This window comes from Phocoena sinus, chromosome 19 (genome assembly GCF_008692025.1).
Source record: "Phocoena sinus isolate mPhoSin1 chromosome 19, mPhoSin1.pri, whole genome shotgun sequence".
Classification (NCBI taxonomy): domain Eukaryota; kingdom Metazoa; phylum Chordata; class Mammalia; order Artiodactyla; family Phocoenidae; genus Phocoena; species Phocoena sinus.
The window spans coordinates 15,601,078-15,616,371 of NC_045781.1; the positions used below are offsets into that span (position 1 = coordinate 15,601,078).

At 51.2% G+C, this 15,294-nt stretch overlaps 1 protein-coding gene across 1 annotated transcript; it reads right to left on the minus strand.

Moving 5' to 3' along the window:
• Window positions 1-66: 66 nt before the first annotated feature.
• On the minus strand, window positions 67-9,876 carry UPK1A (uroplakin 1A). Its single transcript, XM_032614645.1, has 8 exons — window positions 9,800-9,876; window positions 9,297-9,388; window positions 7,583-7,783; window positions 4,441-4,515; window positions 4,200-4,307; window positions 2,311-2,490; window positions 909-992; window positions 67-829 (listed from the first exon to the last, which is right to left on the minus strand). The coding sequence occupies exons 2-8, from the start codon at window positions 9,378-9,380 to the stop codon at window positions 785-787; spliced, it is 777 nt and encodes a 258-aa protein (XP_032470536.1). The 5' UTR covers window positions 9,381-9,388; window positions 9,800-9,876; the 3' UTR covers window positions 67-784.
• Between the last annotated feature and the right edge of the window lie 5,418 nt (window positions 9,877-15,294).

Consider the following 15,294-nt stretch of genomic DNA (forward strand, 5'->3'; position numbering starts at 1 on the left):
CTGCCACTTCCATTGGAAGAGTTCTGGTTCATTCGCCTCGGCCTCTGAAGAAAACAAATTAACTCGTTCAAGCAGTATTTATTGAATATCCATGCTCAGCCCTGTGCCGGGCAATACTGGGGATATTAAAGTAACCATAACAGAACTTGTCCCTCCCCTCATGGCAGTCCCAGTCTACCAGAGCTTAAATAGACAATCACAAACTATTCAGTGATGGTGATGACATCCAGCATGAATAAGGAGCTCAGGGAGCTACTAGAGAGGCATCCGCGAGTGGGGTGGTAAGATCAGGGAAGGGTCCCCCCCGCCAGGACAGGACTTCAAGTTGACACTGAAAGATGGGCCAGGAATCAGCCAAGTGAGATGGGGTTAAGGTCTAAGGGTCCATGCACACATGTCCAGGGGTTTCAGGGCACCCCAACTCCCAGCAGGGCTCAGAAACCTGGTAAAACATCTTTGGAGGGGCCTGGTGGTGCAGCGGTTGAGAGTCCGCCTGCCGATGCAGGGGACGCGGGTTCGTGCCCCGGTCCGGGAAGATCCCACATTCCGCGGAGCGGCTGGGCCCGTGAGCCATGGCCGCTGAGCCTGCGCGTCCGGAGCCTGTGCTCCACATCGGGAGAGGCCACAACAGTGAGAGGCCCGAGTACCGCAAAAAAAAAAAAAACTTTGGAGTGGAGGGAGGGAAGGGTGGAGGAGGTGGGGAAGGGAGAGGTGGGGTGGCGTCGCAGCTGGAGGGAGCGGGGGCAGGGGAGCTGAGTGTGCACGTGGGCTTCCCTTCTGTTCCTCACAACGTGCTGTAGAAACGCAGGGCCATCAGCATCACAGGAAGCTGGAGGGGAGGAGGCAGGTGAGGGGCGCCCCAGCCTCACAGCCACATCCCACCCAGCCCACAGGCTCCCGCCTCTCACCGTCCACATCAGGATGGCGAACCCAAACCATGAGATGCCCCACGTGTAGCTGTCGATGGCGTGGCCAATGTGTTCGAAGCAGCCCTGGGCAGGGGGAACATGGGGGGTCTGAGAAAATGCCCTGGGGGGGAGGCTGGCTGCTGAAAGCAAGAGTCACTGGGCGCCCTTGGGAAAGTCACTTCCTGCCTCGAGCCTTGGTTTTCTTACCTGTGGGACCATGAGGAAGTGGGTTTCTCACCCTGCGGATCACGGCAGTGTCTCCCTCCCAGGGCGGTTTCAGGGAGCCAGGGATGTGATGTTAACCCAGGCCCTGCACGAGCAGGTGCTGCCCCGACGGTGCCTATGACAGTCTGAGGGTGATTTTGTTTTGGGCTGGCTTTCCATGCTGCCCCCAAGTTCCAAGGGTTTGAAATACGCCTTTAGGATCAGTCCAGTTCTGACACCTCCTCATTTGGAGGTAAGGCTGAGTGGGCCCAGAGCCCCACACCTGTCGCCTTCATGTAGACCCCTGCTTGGCCCAACTTGGAAGCAGCCAAGAACAAAGGTTCAGGGTGCGTGCCCTGGAGTCAGGCAGGACGGAGCTGGGGGCCAGCTCTGCCGCTTGTTGGCTATGGGGCCTAGCTATGATTCTGACCCTCTGAGCCTCAGTTTCGCTATCTGTGAAACGGCGATCTTTGACAGCACTGCCCTCCGAAAGCAGTCGTGGTGATTCTGTGAGATGATGCATGTAAGCGCTCTGCAGAGAGCCAGGGTTCAAGGAAGGGCTGTCCGACTCTGGTGGCGGTGATGGTTTGCATGCAGGCTCCCCTCTCTGTGACACCTGATCTAAGGCATGACGGTGAAGGGCCCCCAGGCAGCGAAGGGGACCCGTTCTCCTCCTCTGGTTTCTCTCTCTGCCTCTGCACTCCCTCTGCAGGAGTTAAAGCACCTGGTTGGGGCCTGACTGCTTGAAATCACATCCCAACTCCATCCGTCACTAGCGAGGCTCATCATCTGTCAAATGATGTAATTATAACCTTTACCTCATAAGGCTGTGGTGAGAATTAAACGAGGTAAAAACTTAAAGCGCCTACAAGGAGGCCTGGTACAAAGTATCAGCTCAATAAATGGTTGTTATTGGCGTTGTGCTGCTGATACTGTTATTGTTGCTCTTATCCCCAGACAACCTGAGAAAAGTTTCGGGCGCCGCCAGGTCTGGATCAGATCAAACCGGAACCGGGGTTCAGCCCGCTGACTTGCAGAAGGAGGGAGGGACAGATGGAGAGTTGAGAGAGTCAGAGGGAGGGGAGAGAAGGAGAAAGCCAGATGGGAGGGAGGAGAAGACAGACAGACAGGGAGGGAAAAAGAAGAACCAGAGAGGGCCAGAGAGACCCACAGACACAGCAGGGGGGAGGAGACACACCTTGGTGAACAGGTAGTCCAAGTGGCCCAGGCGGCAGCCTTCTTCACTGAGGGGGATGAAGTTGCCAGTCCGTTGACAGCACAGCGGGGGCCAGGGGAACACCACCTCTGGGGTGGTGGCCCGGAAGGCTGATGTGAAGTTCACCCAATCCATGGGACCTGACGTGCCACAGCACTCTTGCTGGAGAGAGAGGCAGGGGTCAGGAGGACTCTGGCTCAGAGAGGACAGCCGCTCCCCTGAGGTCACACAGCGAGGAAGGATAAGGTTGGCCTGCACTTCCCCACATCCTGGGCCTCCTCGAAGAGGGGCAGCAGTGTCTGTGTGTGAGCAAAGGAGCAGAAGATACTGGTCCCAGCACCCCGAGGCTGATGGGGGATTTGGCTCAAACCCACACTCGTGATTTATTTTAAATTTTTTTAATTAGCTGTCAACAAAACCTGAGGTAAATGACACCAAAAGGCAGATTTCTAGCTTCTCCTGACCCCCGTGGGTGTTTAATTTGTGACTCTCAAATGATGAAAACACAGGCTCCTTCAAACCTGGGTCTCAGTCCAGGCGAGCCGCATGACGAACCAAATGGGAACCTCACTTCCCCTTGGGTCCTCAGTATTCTCCTCTCGTGCTGCCGTATCTTGTTGAGTTTCATTAAGAATGTGGCTCCTGGAAGCCGGCAGCCTGGGTTTGAGTCCTTTTGGTTCTGTGACCTACCAGCTGCGTGACCTCGTGCAAACCCTCAGCTTCCTGCCTTGGTTTCCTCACCACTAAAGAGCTGATCTTCTTTATGGACTGGTTGTAAGGATTAAATAAGCTTGAAAGTGCTTTGAATGGCGCTAAACAAAAGATAGTGCTCTTTAATGTTTGTTTTTTTTTTGTTTGTTTTTTTTTTTTGCGGTACGTGGGCCTCTCACTGTTGTGGCCTCTCCCATTGCAGAGCACAGGCTCCGGACGCACAGGCTCAGCGGCCATGGCTCACGGGCCCAACCGCTCCGTGGCATGTGGGATCCTCCAGGACTGGGGCACGAACCCGTGTCCCCTGCATCGGCAGGCGGACTCTCAACCACTGCGCCACCAGGGAAGCCCTGTTGTTATTTTTTTAATTGAACAATTCTTTTTTTTTTTGGCCGCTGCCTCGCCGCTATGCAGATCTTAGTTACCCAGCTAGGGATCAAACCCGTGTCCCCTGTGGTGGAAGCATGGAGTCATAACCACTGGACCACCATCTGTTATTATTATTACTATTGTTACTATTAAGACGGCAGGTGTGGACTTCCCTGGTTGCCCAGTGGTTAAGAATCCGCCTGCCAATGCAGGGGACATGGGTTCGAATCCTGGTCCGGGAAGATCCCACATGCCGCGGAGCAACTAAGCCTGTGCGCCACAACTACTGAGCCTGGGCTCTAGAGCCCGCGAACCACAACTACTGAGCCTGCGTGCCGCAACTACTGAAGTTCGCGTGCCTAGAGCCCATGGTCCTCAACAGGAGAAGCCACCGCAATGAGAAGCCCGCGCACCTCAACGAACAGTAACCCCTGCTCGCCGCAACTAGAAAAAGCCCGCGCACAGCAGCAAAGACCCAACGCAGCCAAAAAAAAAAAAAAAAAAAAGACAGCATGTGCAATGGTTAAGAGCAGGGGCTCTGGATCTAGGTTTGGATCCCAGCTCTGCCCCTTACCAACCACATGACCCTGGGCAAGTGACTTTCCCTCTTTTGGGCCTGTTTTCATCCCGAAAATGGCAAGGACCAGAGCCTCTCCCTCATAAGAACCACAGGAGTGGATATCATCTACCCGTGGGCATAATGGGAACCCTGATGGGGGCCATAATGGGAGACCTGGTCAGAGCCTCAGCTCTTCCAGCCCTCCCCACCCATCCTGCCTACCCTCGCCCACCTCAATCATGATGCGATCCCAGAGGCGGGTGAGTTCCCGACCCTGGTCCGAGTCTGCACTGTAGAAGGTCAGCATCTGCTTGGTGATCAGGGATGGGCTGGACACCATCTGCAGTGGGCCGGGAAGAACAGGATCCAGCGGGGCTGGGTGGGGAGAGAGATCGACCTCCACTGCCGGCCCAAGACCCTCACCAAACTCCCCCTGGAAGTCATGCCCCTCCCCTGTCCTCCCCCCGACTCACGTAGTCTCGGTGGGTGTAGGACGTGATGCAGGAGGCGCACTCAAAGATGTAGACGGTGAACATGAGCACCAGGTACTGCGCAGAGATGGAGGGAGGGTCACAGGGCAGCCCTGGCAGGGCAAAGCCTGTGAAGTCACACCCCTCAAGGGATGGATCCGTGATGGGAATGCAATGGTTTTTATTTATTTATTTTTTTGGCCATGCCCCGACCAGGGATGGAACCTGGTCCTGGTGGCAAAAGCACCGAGTCCTCACCACTGGACCGCCAGGGAATTCCCAGAAACACAATTTTTTAAAAAGTATAGGACATGGATAAAGAAGATGTGGCACATATACACAATGGAATATTACTCAGCCATAAAAAGCAATGAAACTGAGTTATTTGTAGTGAGGTGGATGGACCTAGAGTCTGTCATACAGAGTGAAGTAAGTCAGAAAGAGAAAGACAAATACCGTATGCTGACGCATATATATGGAATCTAAAAGAAAAAAATGGTCATGAAGAACGTAGGGGCAAGATGGGAATAAAGATGCAGACCTACTAGAGAATGGACTTGAGGACACGGGGAGGGCGAAGGGTAAGCTGGGACAAAGTGAGAGAGTGGCATGGACTTATAAATACTACCAAATGTAAAATAGATAGCTAGTGGGAAGCACCGCATAGCACAGGGAGATCAGCTCGTTGCTTTGTGACCACCTGGGGGGTGGGATAGGGAGGGTGGGAGGGAGACGCAAGAGGGAGGAGATATGGGGACATATGTATACGTATAGCTGATTCAGTTTGTTATAAAGCAGAAAGGAACACAACATTGTAAAGCAATTATACTCCAATAAAGATGTTAAAAAAAAAAGTATAGGACAATGTGAATGGAAACATCTACGTGGGGGATATACAGGTGTTCACCGTGCAAGTCTTTACCTTTTCTGTATGTTTGAAATTTTAAAAAATAAAACGTTACAGGACAATGCAATCAACAAAAATATGTAAGGTATTCCCTTAACTGTTAACTGTTGGCTTGGATGCAGTAAAATGAATGCCTACTGTAGAAAAGAAAAAAATAAAGACATTCCTGAGACAACCAGGGACATCTGAACACAGATTGGGTATTGGAAGATAGATAGGAAGGGACTGGGGTGAATTTTGCACGATGTGCCCACAGTATGGTGATTGGGGAAAGCAAAAGAAAACAAAAAACCCCAAACCTGAAAAAGCTCTTTAATTGGTGTTTAATGAAAATTATTTTTCTGATCCTCAGCTGTCCCCTCCCCTCACCCTTAAAGCAACAGGGCGTGGGGTGTGGATGTGCCAGCTCCACTGCTCAGACAAGATGATGTGGCCACACATGCCTGGCTGCTTTAAAACTATGTCCTTATCACTCAGAGAAATGTACACTCCGGTATTTACAGGGAAGTGACTTGGTGTCTGGAATGTGCTTCAAAATACCCCAGGAAAGAAAAATGTGGGCAGGCAGAGGGTAGGGGTAGAGGGGACGATGTGCGGGTGATGTTGTGGAAACCAGGTGATTAGGTACACAGGGTGCACCGTGCCATTCCCTCTAGTCTGTTTGAAATTTCCCATAACAATTAAAAAAAAAAATCTGTGTCTTAGTTAATGACAAACTAATAGGAGAGACAGACACGGACCTTTTTTCTTTTACTAGTTGGGTGAACTTTTAGGACTTTGGTTAAATTGTTCTGCCAGAGAACTAGATGCAGGAAAGAAAGAAAAAAAAGAAGAAAAGGAAAGGAAAAGAGCCTTTCCATGGCTCCACGTTACTCATAGAGAAGCCAAAGTCTTTACCAAGGCTTGCAGGTCCACCTAATAGGCCCACCTCCGCTCTCTCCCCTCTCTCCCCTCAAGGCCAGCAAGCCTCCCCCCGCTGCTGTTCTCCTCCCCTGTCCGTCCTCTCACTCACTCACTCACTCACCCCCACTTGGCTCCAGCCACACTGAACTCCTGTCCCCTCTGGCTTCAGAGCCTTTGCTCTTGCTGTTCCCTCCACCTGGAATGCTCTTTCTGCAGATACTCCTGCGGCTCACTCCCTTACCAATCCCCCGCACCCCCCCCACCAGCCCCCGACCAGGGTCTTCGCTTTCTCTGCCTGCAAGATCTTCCCTTTCCCATCCCCAGCTCCAGCTCTCCTTCGCCTGGTCACTGTCTCCCCCATGAGAGTATCCTCCCCCACAGCAAGGACTTTTATGGTTTGCTCACAAAATAGCCTAGCGCCTGGCACAGGGTTTGGCACGTGGTTCTTGCTGTATAAACATTTGTGGATTGGATAAGTAGCTGCTCCTGGGAATCCAAAAAGCCCTCAGCCGGGGAAAACCCAGCGTTGGCTCCGTGTCAGTGGGGCCAGGATTGGAATCCCTGGTCTCCCTATCATCTGGGCTGTGGGCCTCTTTGAACCTCAGTTTCCTCATCTGGTAAATGGGCAGAGAAGCACTAACTTCAGACGGATTCTGGGAGGATTGAAGGAGCTCATTTTCTAAACTGCTTAGCCTAGGGTCAGAACGTGAGAGGTACTCGGGGAGTGTGGGTGATTGCTGTGGGCAGAGGTTAGGAGCCTTGGCTCAAGCACTGAAGCGCTCAGGTTTAAATCCTGGCTCTGTCACTCACTTGCTGTGCCACCCTGGATAAGTAGATTCACTTCTCTGAGCCTCAGTTTCAACTCTGTCAAATGGGCCATGAAGATGACGATGATGAAGGTGATGATGGTACTTCATGGTGGGTTGTGAGGAACAAATGAACTAATCTATGTAAAGCGTGTAGAATGCAGTGAGCGCTCATTAAATGGTGGCTGTGCTATTATTATTGTCATTGTTATCAACAGGGCTCCCGAGCACAGACCCTGGAGACCAACCAGCTGAGGTTCAAATCCCAGTCCTGTTACTTAAGAGCCATTCTCCCAGGCAGAGCTGCCTTCCCTGCCTCCCCTGTGCCCCAGTTTTCTTTGCAAAACGGGGGTAACAGCTGAGCCTAGGTTGTTAGGTTATGGGCAGATTAAATGACCTGATTGCCACGAGGCCCAAGTGTGGTGCCATGCGGAACACACACTAGTAGCTGCGGTGTGGTTGTTATTACGACTCTGTGAGGATGACGTTTGTGCCCAGCCGTCCCCATCCCTTCCTCCTGGGGCCTCACCATGAGCATCATGGACCGATGGCGGCAGAGCACTGCGCCCACACCAAAGCTGGCCACCACGAAGAAGGAGAAGCCGCAGAAGATGGCGATCCAGGCACCGGCGAAGACGTCATCCTTGCCCGAGACGCCCATCAGTGGGTACACGCGGTACTGGTCGGCAGTCACCCATACCGTTTCAGCAAACAGGGCCAGGCCTGACAGCTGGACAGGGCAGCCGGTTAGCAAGGCCTGCACGGCGGCAGCAGCCCCGGCTCCATGAGTCTCCGTGAGAAGGGCCTTCCCCATTCCGAGCCTCTACTGCCCTCTTGGTAAAGTGGACACATAGTAAGAGTGGCAAAGATGTCACCTTCCATGAGCAGGGATGAAGGTGGGCAGGAGGCCATGAGGGAAGGGAGGACCCAGCCAGATCTCCACCCCCACCCACACCCCAGCTGCCAGTGGCTTCAAGGATACAAAGAGACGCTACAATGCAAAGCCTGGCGCTCATGACTGGTACCGAGGAGATGCTAGGTTAGCCCGCCTCCCCTGAAGAGTGTTGCTATTCCCTGAGGAGGGGGGTCTGGCCTTGGCCAGAACTATTACAAAAGCATCAACCCTTTGATCCAGCAATTCCACTTGCAGGAGTCGATCCTCCAGATACACCTGCCCAGGCAGGAAAATCACACACCCACAAGGTTATTCCCCGCAGCACCGTGGGTAAAGGAGCCAGGATGCCACACAATGGAGGGCTGGGTGGTTGTGGAAAAGGACAGGGAGGCTGTCTGAGGACTCATGTGGACAGAGAATGTGCACAGGAGGAAATGGGAGGCACGGAACAGGGTGTGGAATGAGCTACGTTTGGGGCAAGAAAGGGGAGAAAATAGGTATATAGGTTCCTATTTGCTTGTCTTTGCTTAAAGAAATATTGGAGAAAATAAAAATCTGGTTACCTGTTGGGATGGGGAACAAGGAGAGAGGAAGACTGCTCAGTGGATACCTTTGCCAACAATCAAACTAACTCTCATAGAGTATTTACTGTGTGCGTTGGTCCTTGAAACTGCTTTCTGTATGATAATCATCGTTGTTACCAGCTCTCCTGCACTACTGCTGTTATGGCCAACACAGATGGCAACCACGTGTGCCAAATTCTGGCCTAAGCGCAAATCCAATAACTCATTTTATCCTCTCAGCATTCCTATTTTATCTCCATCTTACAGATGAGAACACTGAGGCACAGAGAGGTTACATCACTGGCCCCAAGTCCCACAATAGAAAGTGACAGAGCTGAGATTTGAACCCAGGCTGTCTGGCTCCAGAGCCATGTACAGGTATCACGTAATTAAAAGACACTCTTATTATACATTACTATTGGACTCCTGTGCACCAATCAGGCACCTTATGTCCATAATCCTGTTAACGATGATAGCTGGCACTGGTCAAGCACTTTTTTTGAGCTGAGGGCCATACATGGATTAATCCACACAACAATGCCCACAGTGTGGACGTAATTTATAAATGGGGAAACAGGCACAGAGAAGTAAAGTCGCTTACTCAAGTTCACACAGCTGGGGAGAGGCAGAGCTGGGATTCGAATCGGGGCTGTTCTGACTCGAGAGCCAGGCGACACTGGCCATTAGGTGAGTCCTGAGCCCTCAGCTGTCCCACTCCCAGGCTCAGGACCGCCCCCCTCCTCTTCACCTGCCCGCTGGGCTCCCAGCCCCAGGGAATGTCTCACCAGAATAATGATGTTTCCCACGACCAGCAGACCCACCACAACTGGAGACCCCTTCTCTGTCGTTGCTGCTGCCGCAGAAGCCATAGTCTTGCCTGGGACACACGAGCCGGGATGAGGCCAGGCAGGAGCCGGGAGAGGACCCACTACCCCATTCCATACCCCAGCTGTCAGGGGCTGCTGCCAGCTCTCTGATGGGCCCAAGCCAGTACCAAGTGTGCCCAGCTTCCCACAACCCCAGCAGTGGGCCATGTTACAGAGGAGGAAGGAGTTCCCTGGTTGGTCCAGTGGTTAGGACTCCGCGCTCCCACTGCAGGGCACATGGGTTCAATCCCTGGATGGGGAACCAAGGTCCCGCAAGCTGAGTGGCTTGGCCAAATAAAAAAGAAGAAACGAAGCCTTGGGTGGGGCAGTCACTGGCCAGAGCTCAGGGCTGCCCCCCACCCCTAACCTCAGAACTCCCCAGCTCCCCCTGCCCATCCAGACCCCCAGAGCCCCGTCCTCACCTTCTCTGCCTGAAGCCGCTCTGGCCAAGCCCTCCCACAGTGGCTCCCTATATATGCCCAGGCCCGTCCTTGGGCCAGTTTCCTGGAAGCGGGGAGGGTGTCTGGAGGAGGGGACAAGAGGTCAAGCCTCAGTGTGGGAGAACAGTTTTATGAGACCCCTCCCCCAAGTGATTTACAGACCTGAAATTCCAGATTGTGCTAATATCTGGCCACGTGAGCAGGGTGAACTGCAATGGCCTCTGGTTCCCAGTCTGTCATGGTGGTGGAGGGGGGCGGGGTGGAGAGGGCGAGTGCACCACCTGATGTCTCTCCTCAGGACTAGGGCCTTTCTGGGAGGAGGGAGAGATCCAAGTCAAACCCACACGTGAGGGGACTTTCCTGGTGGCACAGTGGTTAAGAATACACCTGCCAAGGCAGGGCACACGAGTTCGAGCCCTGGTCCAGGAAGATCCCACATGCCGTGGAGCAACTAAGCCCGTGCGTCACAACTACTGAGCCCGCGCTCTAGAGCCTGCGAGCCACAGCTACTGAAGCCCACGCGCCTAGAGCCCGTGCTCTGCAACAAGAGAAGCCACCGCCATGAGAAGCTGGCGCACCGCAAGGAAGAGTAGCCCCCCCCCCCCCACCACCGCCAGAACTAGAAGAAAGGAAGCCCGGGAGCAAAACAGCCACAGATAAATAAATAAATAAATGAATAATTAAAAAAATACCCAACAAACAAAAAACCCACACGCGTGTCCGCAATCCTAGAGTTGCATTCTCTATGGGTGGCTCCACCTCTCTAAGGCTGGGAGCCCAAGGGGAGGTCTAGGCAGGGACCCCGGCAGGCAAGGGCAGCTGGATGAGGCAGGGAGGTGGGAGGAGATGAGGCAAGTGGGAGGGATGCTCGGGATGCTGGTGCTCCGTCTCTGCGCTGAGGGGGAGGATGGAAGGAGATGCGTGTGTGACGGGATTTTGAGATGAGTGTTCAACGAGCAAGCGGGGAGGAGTGTGCAAGCAAAAGGGAGGGGCACCCTGAATGGGCTTGGTGGGAGGCACCCCCCCATCACCACACACGCGCGGACAAAGCAGGGTCACAGCGAGGTGGAGCCGTGGGTGGAATGTCTTCAGTTTGCGGAACCGAAGAGACCTCGGTTCAAATCCCAGTTCCGCCTACTCTGTGCCGCGCGACCTGGCGTGTGCATTTGCCCATCTGCAGAATGGGTACCATCAGACCACTTTCCTGGGCGGCGGTGGGAACTGAGAGCGGGGATATCTGCAAAGGGTGTCTTCGGGCCTGGTGTGCAGTGGGCAGCCGCGCCTCACCAGCAGCGCTCCGGAGCAGCCCACGGTCTCTCCGGTGGCGCCCCCTAGTGGCAAAAGGCTGATCCTGCAGGCGAAAAGGGTGACTTGGGCCCGGCCTTGCCCAGAACTTTTCAACCCAGAGAGCTAGGGCATTTGCTTGGTTTTCTCTCTGTGCTTTGGCTTTCCCCAGTGAGAAATGGGCAAACAAATGGAACTTAAAATTCAATCGTCAAGATACTGGCTTGGTAATAAGACTCATGAGATGTTTTCCGATTAAAATGGATAATTTGATTTTTAGTCAATCCACTATACATTTAAAATAGTTTTTCTAATAATGTATATAACCTGTCAAATACATTTTATAAGTTTTAGCTAAAGTAACTTGCAAAATAATAGGACCATGCTAATAATATGAAATATTTTTATTTTCAAATAGTTGATAACTATAAGCAATTGGAAGTTATATAAAATGTCTGGTAAAAGCAAAAAGTTTTCATCAATGGAGGCATATGTCACCTGTCATAAAAGGGATTCATTTTGCTCTGAAACAAGAACCCAGTGTGTTTTGATGTCAAACTGGAATTTTCACTATTCTTTCTTACTGTTATATAAGCTAGTCTTCAAAACAATAAAATTTGAAGTGCTAATTACTCAGATGCTCAGAAAGTTGATGATAAAAATCACAACGCCAAGATCTCCTAAAGATGACACATGCCTATGCTATGATCCGGCCATTTGTCCCTGGAAATTCCCCCACTTCCGTCTACCAAAGGCTGTGACTGTATTCATAGCAGCCCCACACTGGAAACCACCCAAGTGTCCCTTAACAGGAGGATGGATAAGTCCATGATGGTACATGCATATAATGGATACTATTCAGCAACAAAAGGGAACGAACTATGGATACACGCAACCACTGGGATGAATCTCAAAAGCATTACGCTAATGAAAAAAAAGCCACTCAAAAGACTACCACTGTATGATTCTAGATAGGAAGTTCTAGAACAGGCAAAACCAATCTAGAATGATAAAAGTCAGGGAGTGGTTACCCTTGGGAACATGCGACTAGGCGGGGGGACAGGAAGGGGGTTTCTCTTTCTTGATTTGGACGCTGGTTGCACAGGGGTATTCAGATTGTGAAAATTCATCAAGCGGTCCCCTCACGATAAGTGCACTTTTCTGTATTTTTTTTTATTCCAATGCCTTATTCTAAAGAGGGTAGATCCTTTCAAAAGAAACATATTCGATGTGTTAAAAGTGGTGTTTTCGAAAGAGGGCACATGAGATAATTTTAGGCATTCCACGGACATGAGATGAAGTGGCATGAAATGATACAAAATTCATATGACGAGAAGATGAGCCATTTCTAACCAGTCCTTCAGGCGGTGCCATGGAGAAAGGCTCAGTAATTTCATGCTACTGTGTCCTAAACATCTCCCCTTTCTTGCTTAGAGCAGGTTTCAATAGGCCTCAGTGTCTCAGTAGAATTTAATAGTAACATATTTTCATTGTATTTATTCTTAAGATGTTTTGTTTTCCATGGGCAGTGGTGAAAAGAAAGTTTTCTCAAACTTTTTAATTATAAAATATTTCAACTGGGCTTCCCTGGTGGCGCAGCGGTTGAGAGTCCGCCTGCCGATGCAGGGGACACGGGTTCGTGCCCTGGTCCGGGAAGATCCCACCTGCCGCGGAGCGGCTGGGCCCGTGAGCCATGACCGCTGAGCCTGCGCATCCGGAGCCTGTGCTCCGCAACGGGAGAGGCCACAACAGTGAGAGGCCCGCGTACCGCAAAAAAAAAAAATGAACTATACAAGAAAACGTAGGGATAATGTAACCTATACCTACAGCCTTACATCCCAGCTTTGTCAAATCTAAGTATTTTCTGTATTCACTGCCGATTGTTTTCTTAAGGTGCATACATTGCAGACGGCATTTGAAGCCACCTGATCCCACCCCAGAGACAACTTCACTACTAAATTTGGGACTCGGACTTCCCTGGTGGAGAGGTGGTTAAGAATCCTCCTGCCAATGCAGGGGACATCGGTTTGATCCCCTGGTCTGGGAAGATCCCACATGCCACGGAGCAACTAAGCCCGTGTGCCACAACTACTGAGCCTGTGCTCTAGAGCCCATGAGCCACAACTGCTGAGCCCGTGTGCCACAACTACTGAAGCCTGCGCGCCTAGAGCCTGTGCTCCGCAACAAGAGAAGCCACCGCAACGAGAAGGCCGCGCAGTGCAACGAAGAGTAGCCCCAGCTTGCCGCAACTAGAGAAAGCACGCGCACAGCAATGAAGACCCAACACAGCCAAAAATAAATAAATAGATAGATAGATAAATAAATAAATCTGGGACTCATCCTCCTCCACACCCTTCCCTTGTCTTCCTTTTCAGATCACAGATGTCCTGGATTGCGTTAATCCCACACCCTCAGTTTATAGCTCATTATCCCCCACAAGATACTTCTTGATTTAAATTTTTTAAGTGAATGTTTTTCTTTAATTAATTAATTTTATTTTTGGCTGCATTGGGTCTTTGTTGCTGCACGCGGGCTTTTCTCTAGTTGCAGCGAGCGGGGGCCACCACCCCCCCCGTTGCGGTGTGTGGGCTTCTCACTGTGGTGGCCTCTCCTGTTGCAGAGCATGGGCTCTAGGCACACAGGCTCAGTAGTTGCAGCTCACGGGCTTAGTTGCTCCGCAGCATGTGGAGTCTACCTGGAGCAGGGCTCGAACCTGTGTCCCCTGCACTGGCAGGCGGATTCTCAACCACTGCACCACCAGGGAAGCCCTCTTGATTTAAATTTAATGTATTTCCTCATATCTCCATATCCTAGTCTCTTTCGGTGCTCCTCCCCCCACTGGCAAACATTCTAATATTCTCATATATATCTTTTTTGGTTGAGTGGGTTCTTGCAAAATGGATCCCAGTATTTCCTGCTCATGTCTTTTCTAATTGACATACCCATGATTGTGTGAAATAGCTCATCCTATTCTTACTTCTCTTGCTGAGCACCACAGTTTTATTAAGGTCCGTCCATGTGACTCCGGGCACACTGAGTCCATGGCGTCTGAGAGTTGCTTGGGGCCCCTCTGGTGTTCATCCTCCACAGTTTACTGTCTCCTCCCCAGAGAGGGCAGTCAGGCTACTTCCAACTCCCTCACCACACTACTCCCACCGGTAATAATGCTGCAATGAACCCCCTTATGCTTGGCCCGGTAGAGACTTGTGTGTCTCTTTCTTAGGGAGCAGAATTGCTGGGTCCTGGATATGTATGTGGCAGTTTGCTTTCCACAAAGGCCGTCCCGTTCCACACTCCAACCAACAGTTCACGAGGGTTCGTGTATCCTTTCCTCAGCACCCACCCTTGATATACTCAGCTTTCTAGTTTTTGACAAGAGTAATTCGGTGTAAAGTGGCACCTGCTGTCATTTCAATTCTCTCTTGTTTTATTACTGATGGTTTTGAGCATCTTTTCATATGTCTGTTAGCATTGTGGGTTTCTACTCCTATGCACGCGTTCATATTTTTCATATATATGCATATATTCATTGACAACATATAGAATAGTTTTAGATTTTTTGGTAGACTTTACGTAAATTGTATCCTATGGTACATGCAACTGAGTTTTTCCACCTCAGCACTATGCTTTTTAGATTTATCCATCACATATGTGGCTCTACTTCATCCAGTTTTTTGCAAGAATACGTCATAGGTTGTTTCCTTTCCAAATGAATTCATTTTATCAGAGAGGATATAGAAAAGTGCCATCAATGGCAGCCCAGAGGTATGCAGACTTGGCAACGCTCTGAAACCTGAAGTTTGGGTGCCAAGGTAATAGAGAAAGGCTGAAATCTCAGGTGCTCCTTTGGGTCAGCTGAGCAAGGGAGGGCCTGAAATTCACGGGTAGGGGTGTGAGAAGTGGGCATCACGACCAAGAAAGGGACACTTCAGAGCTGGGTGGGGCCAGTGTGATGTGTGACTGGAGGAGAAGAGAGGAAGGGAGGGAGAGGGAGAGGGAGAGAGAAGTCAGGGGAGCCTAGGACGTGGTGTGAGGTGGTGAAGCAAGGAGGAAAGCACTAGGGTGGGACAGTCAAAAGGCCTTATTTCTTTCTCAGATTTATTGAGCACCAAGTATGTGATCAGGCCTGAACTAAGCATTAAGGGTCTGATGCATGTACTGAATTTTCTCATGCCCAGCCCTGTGGGGTGTGA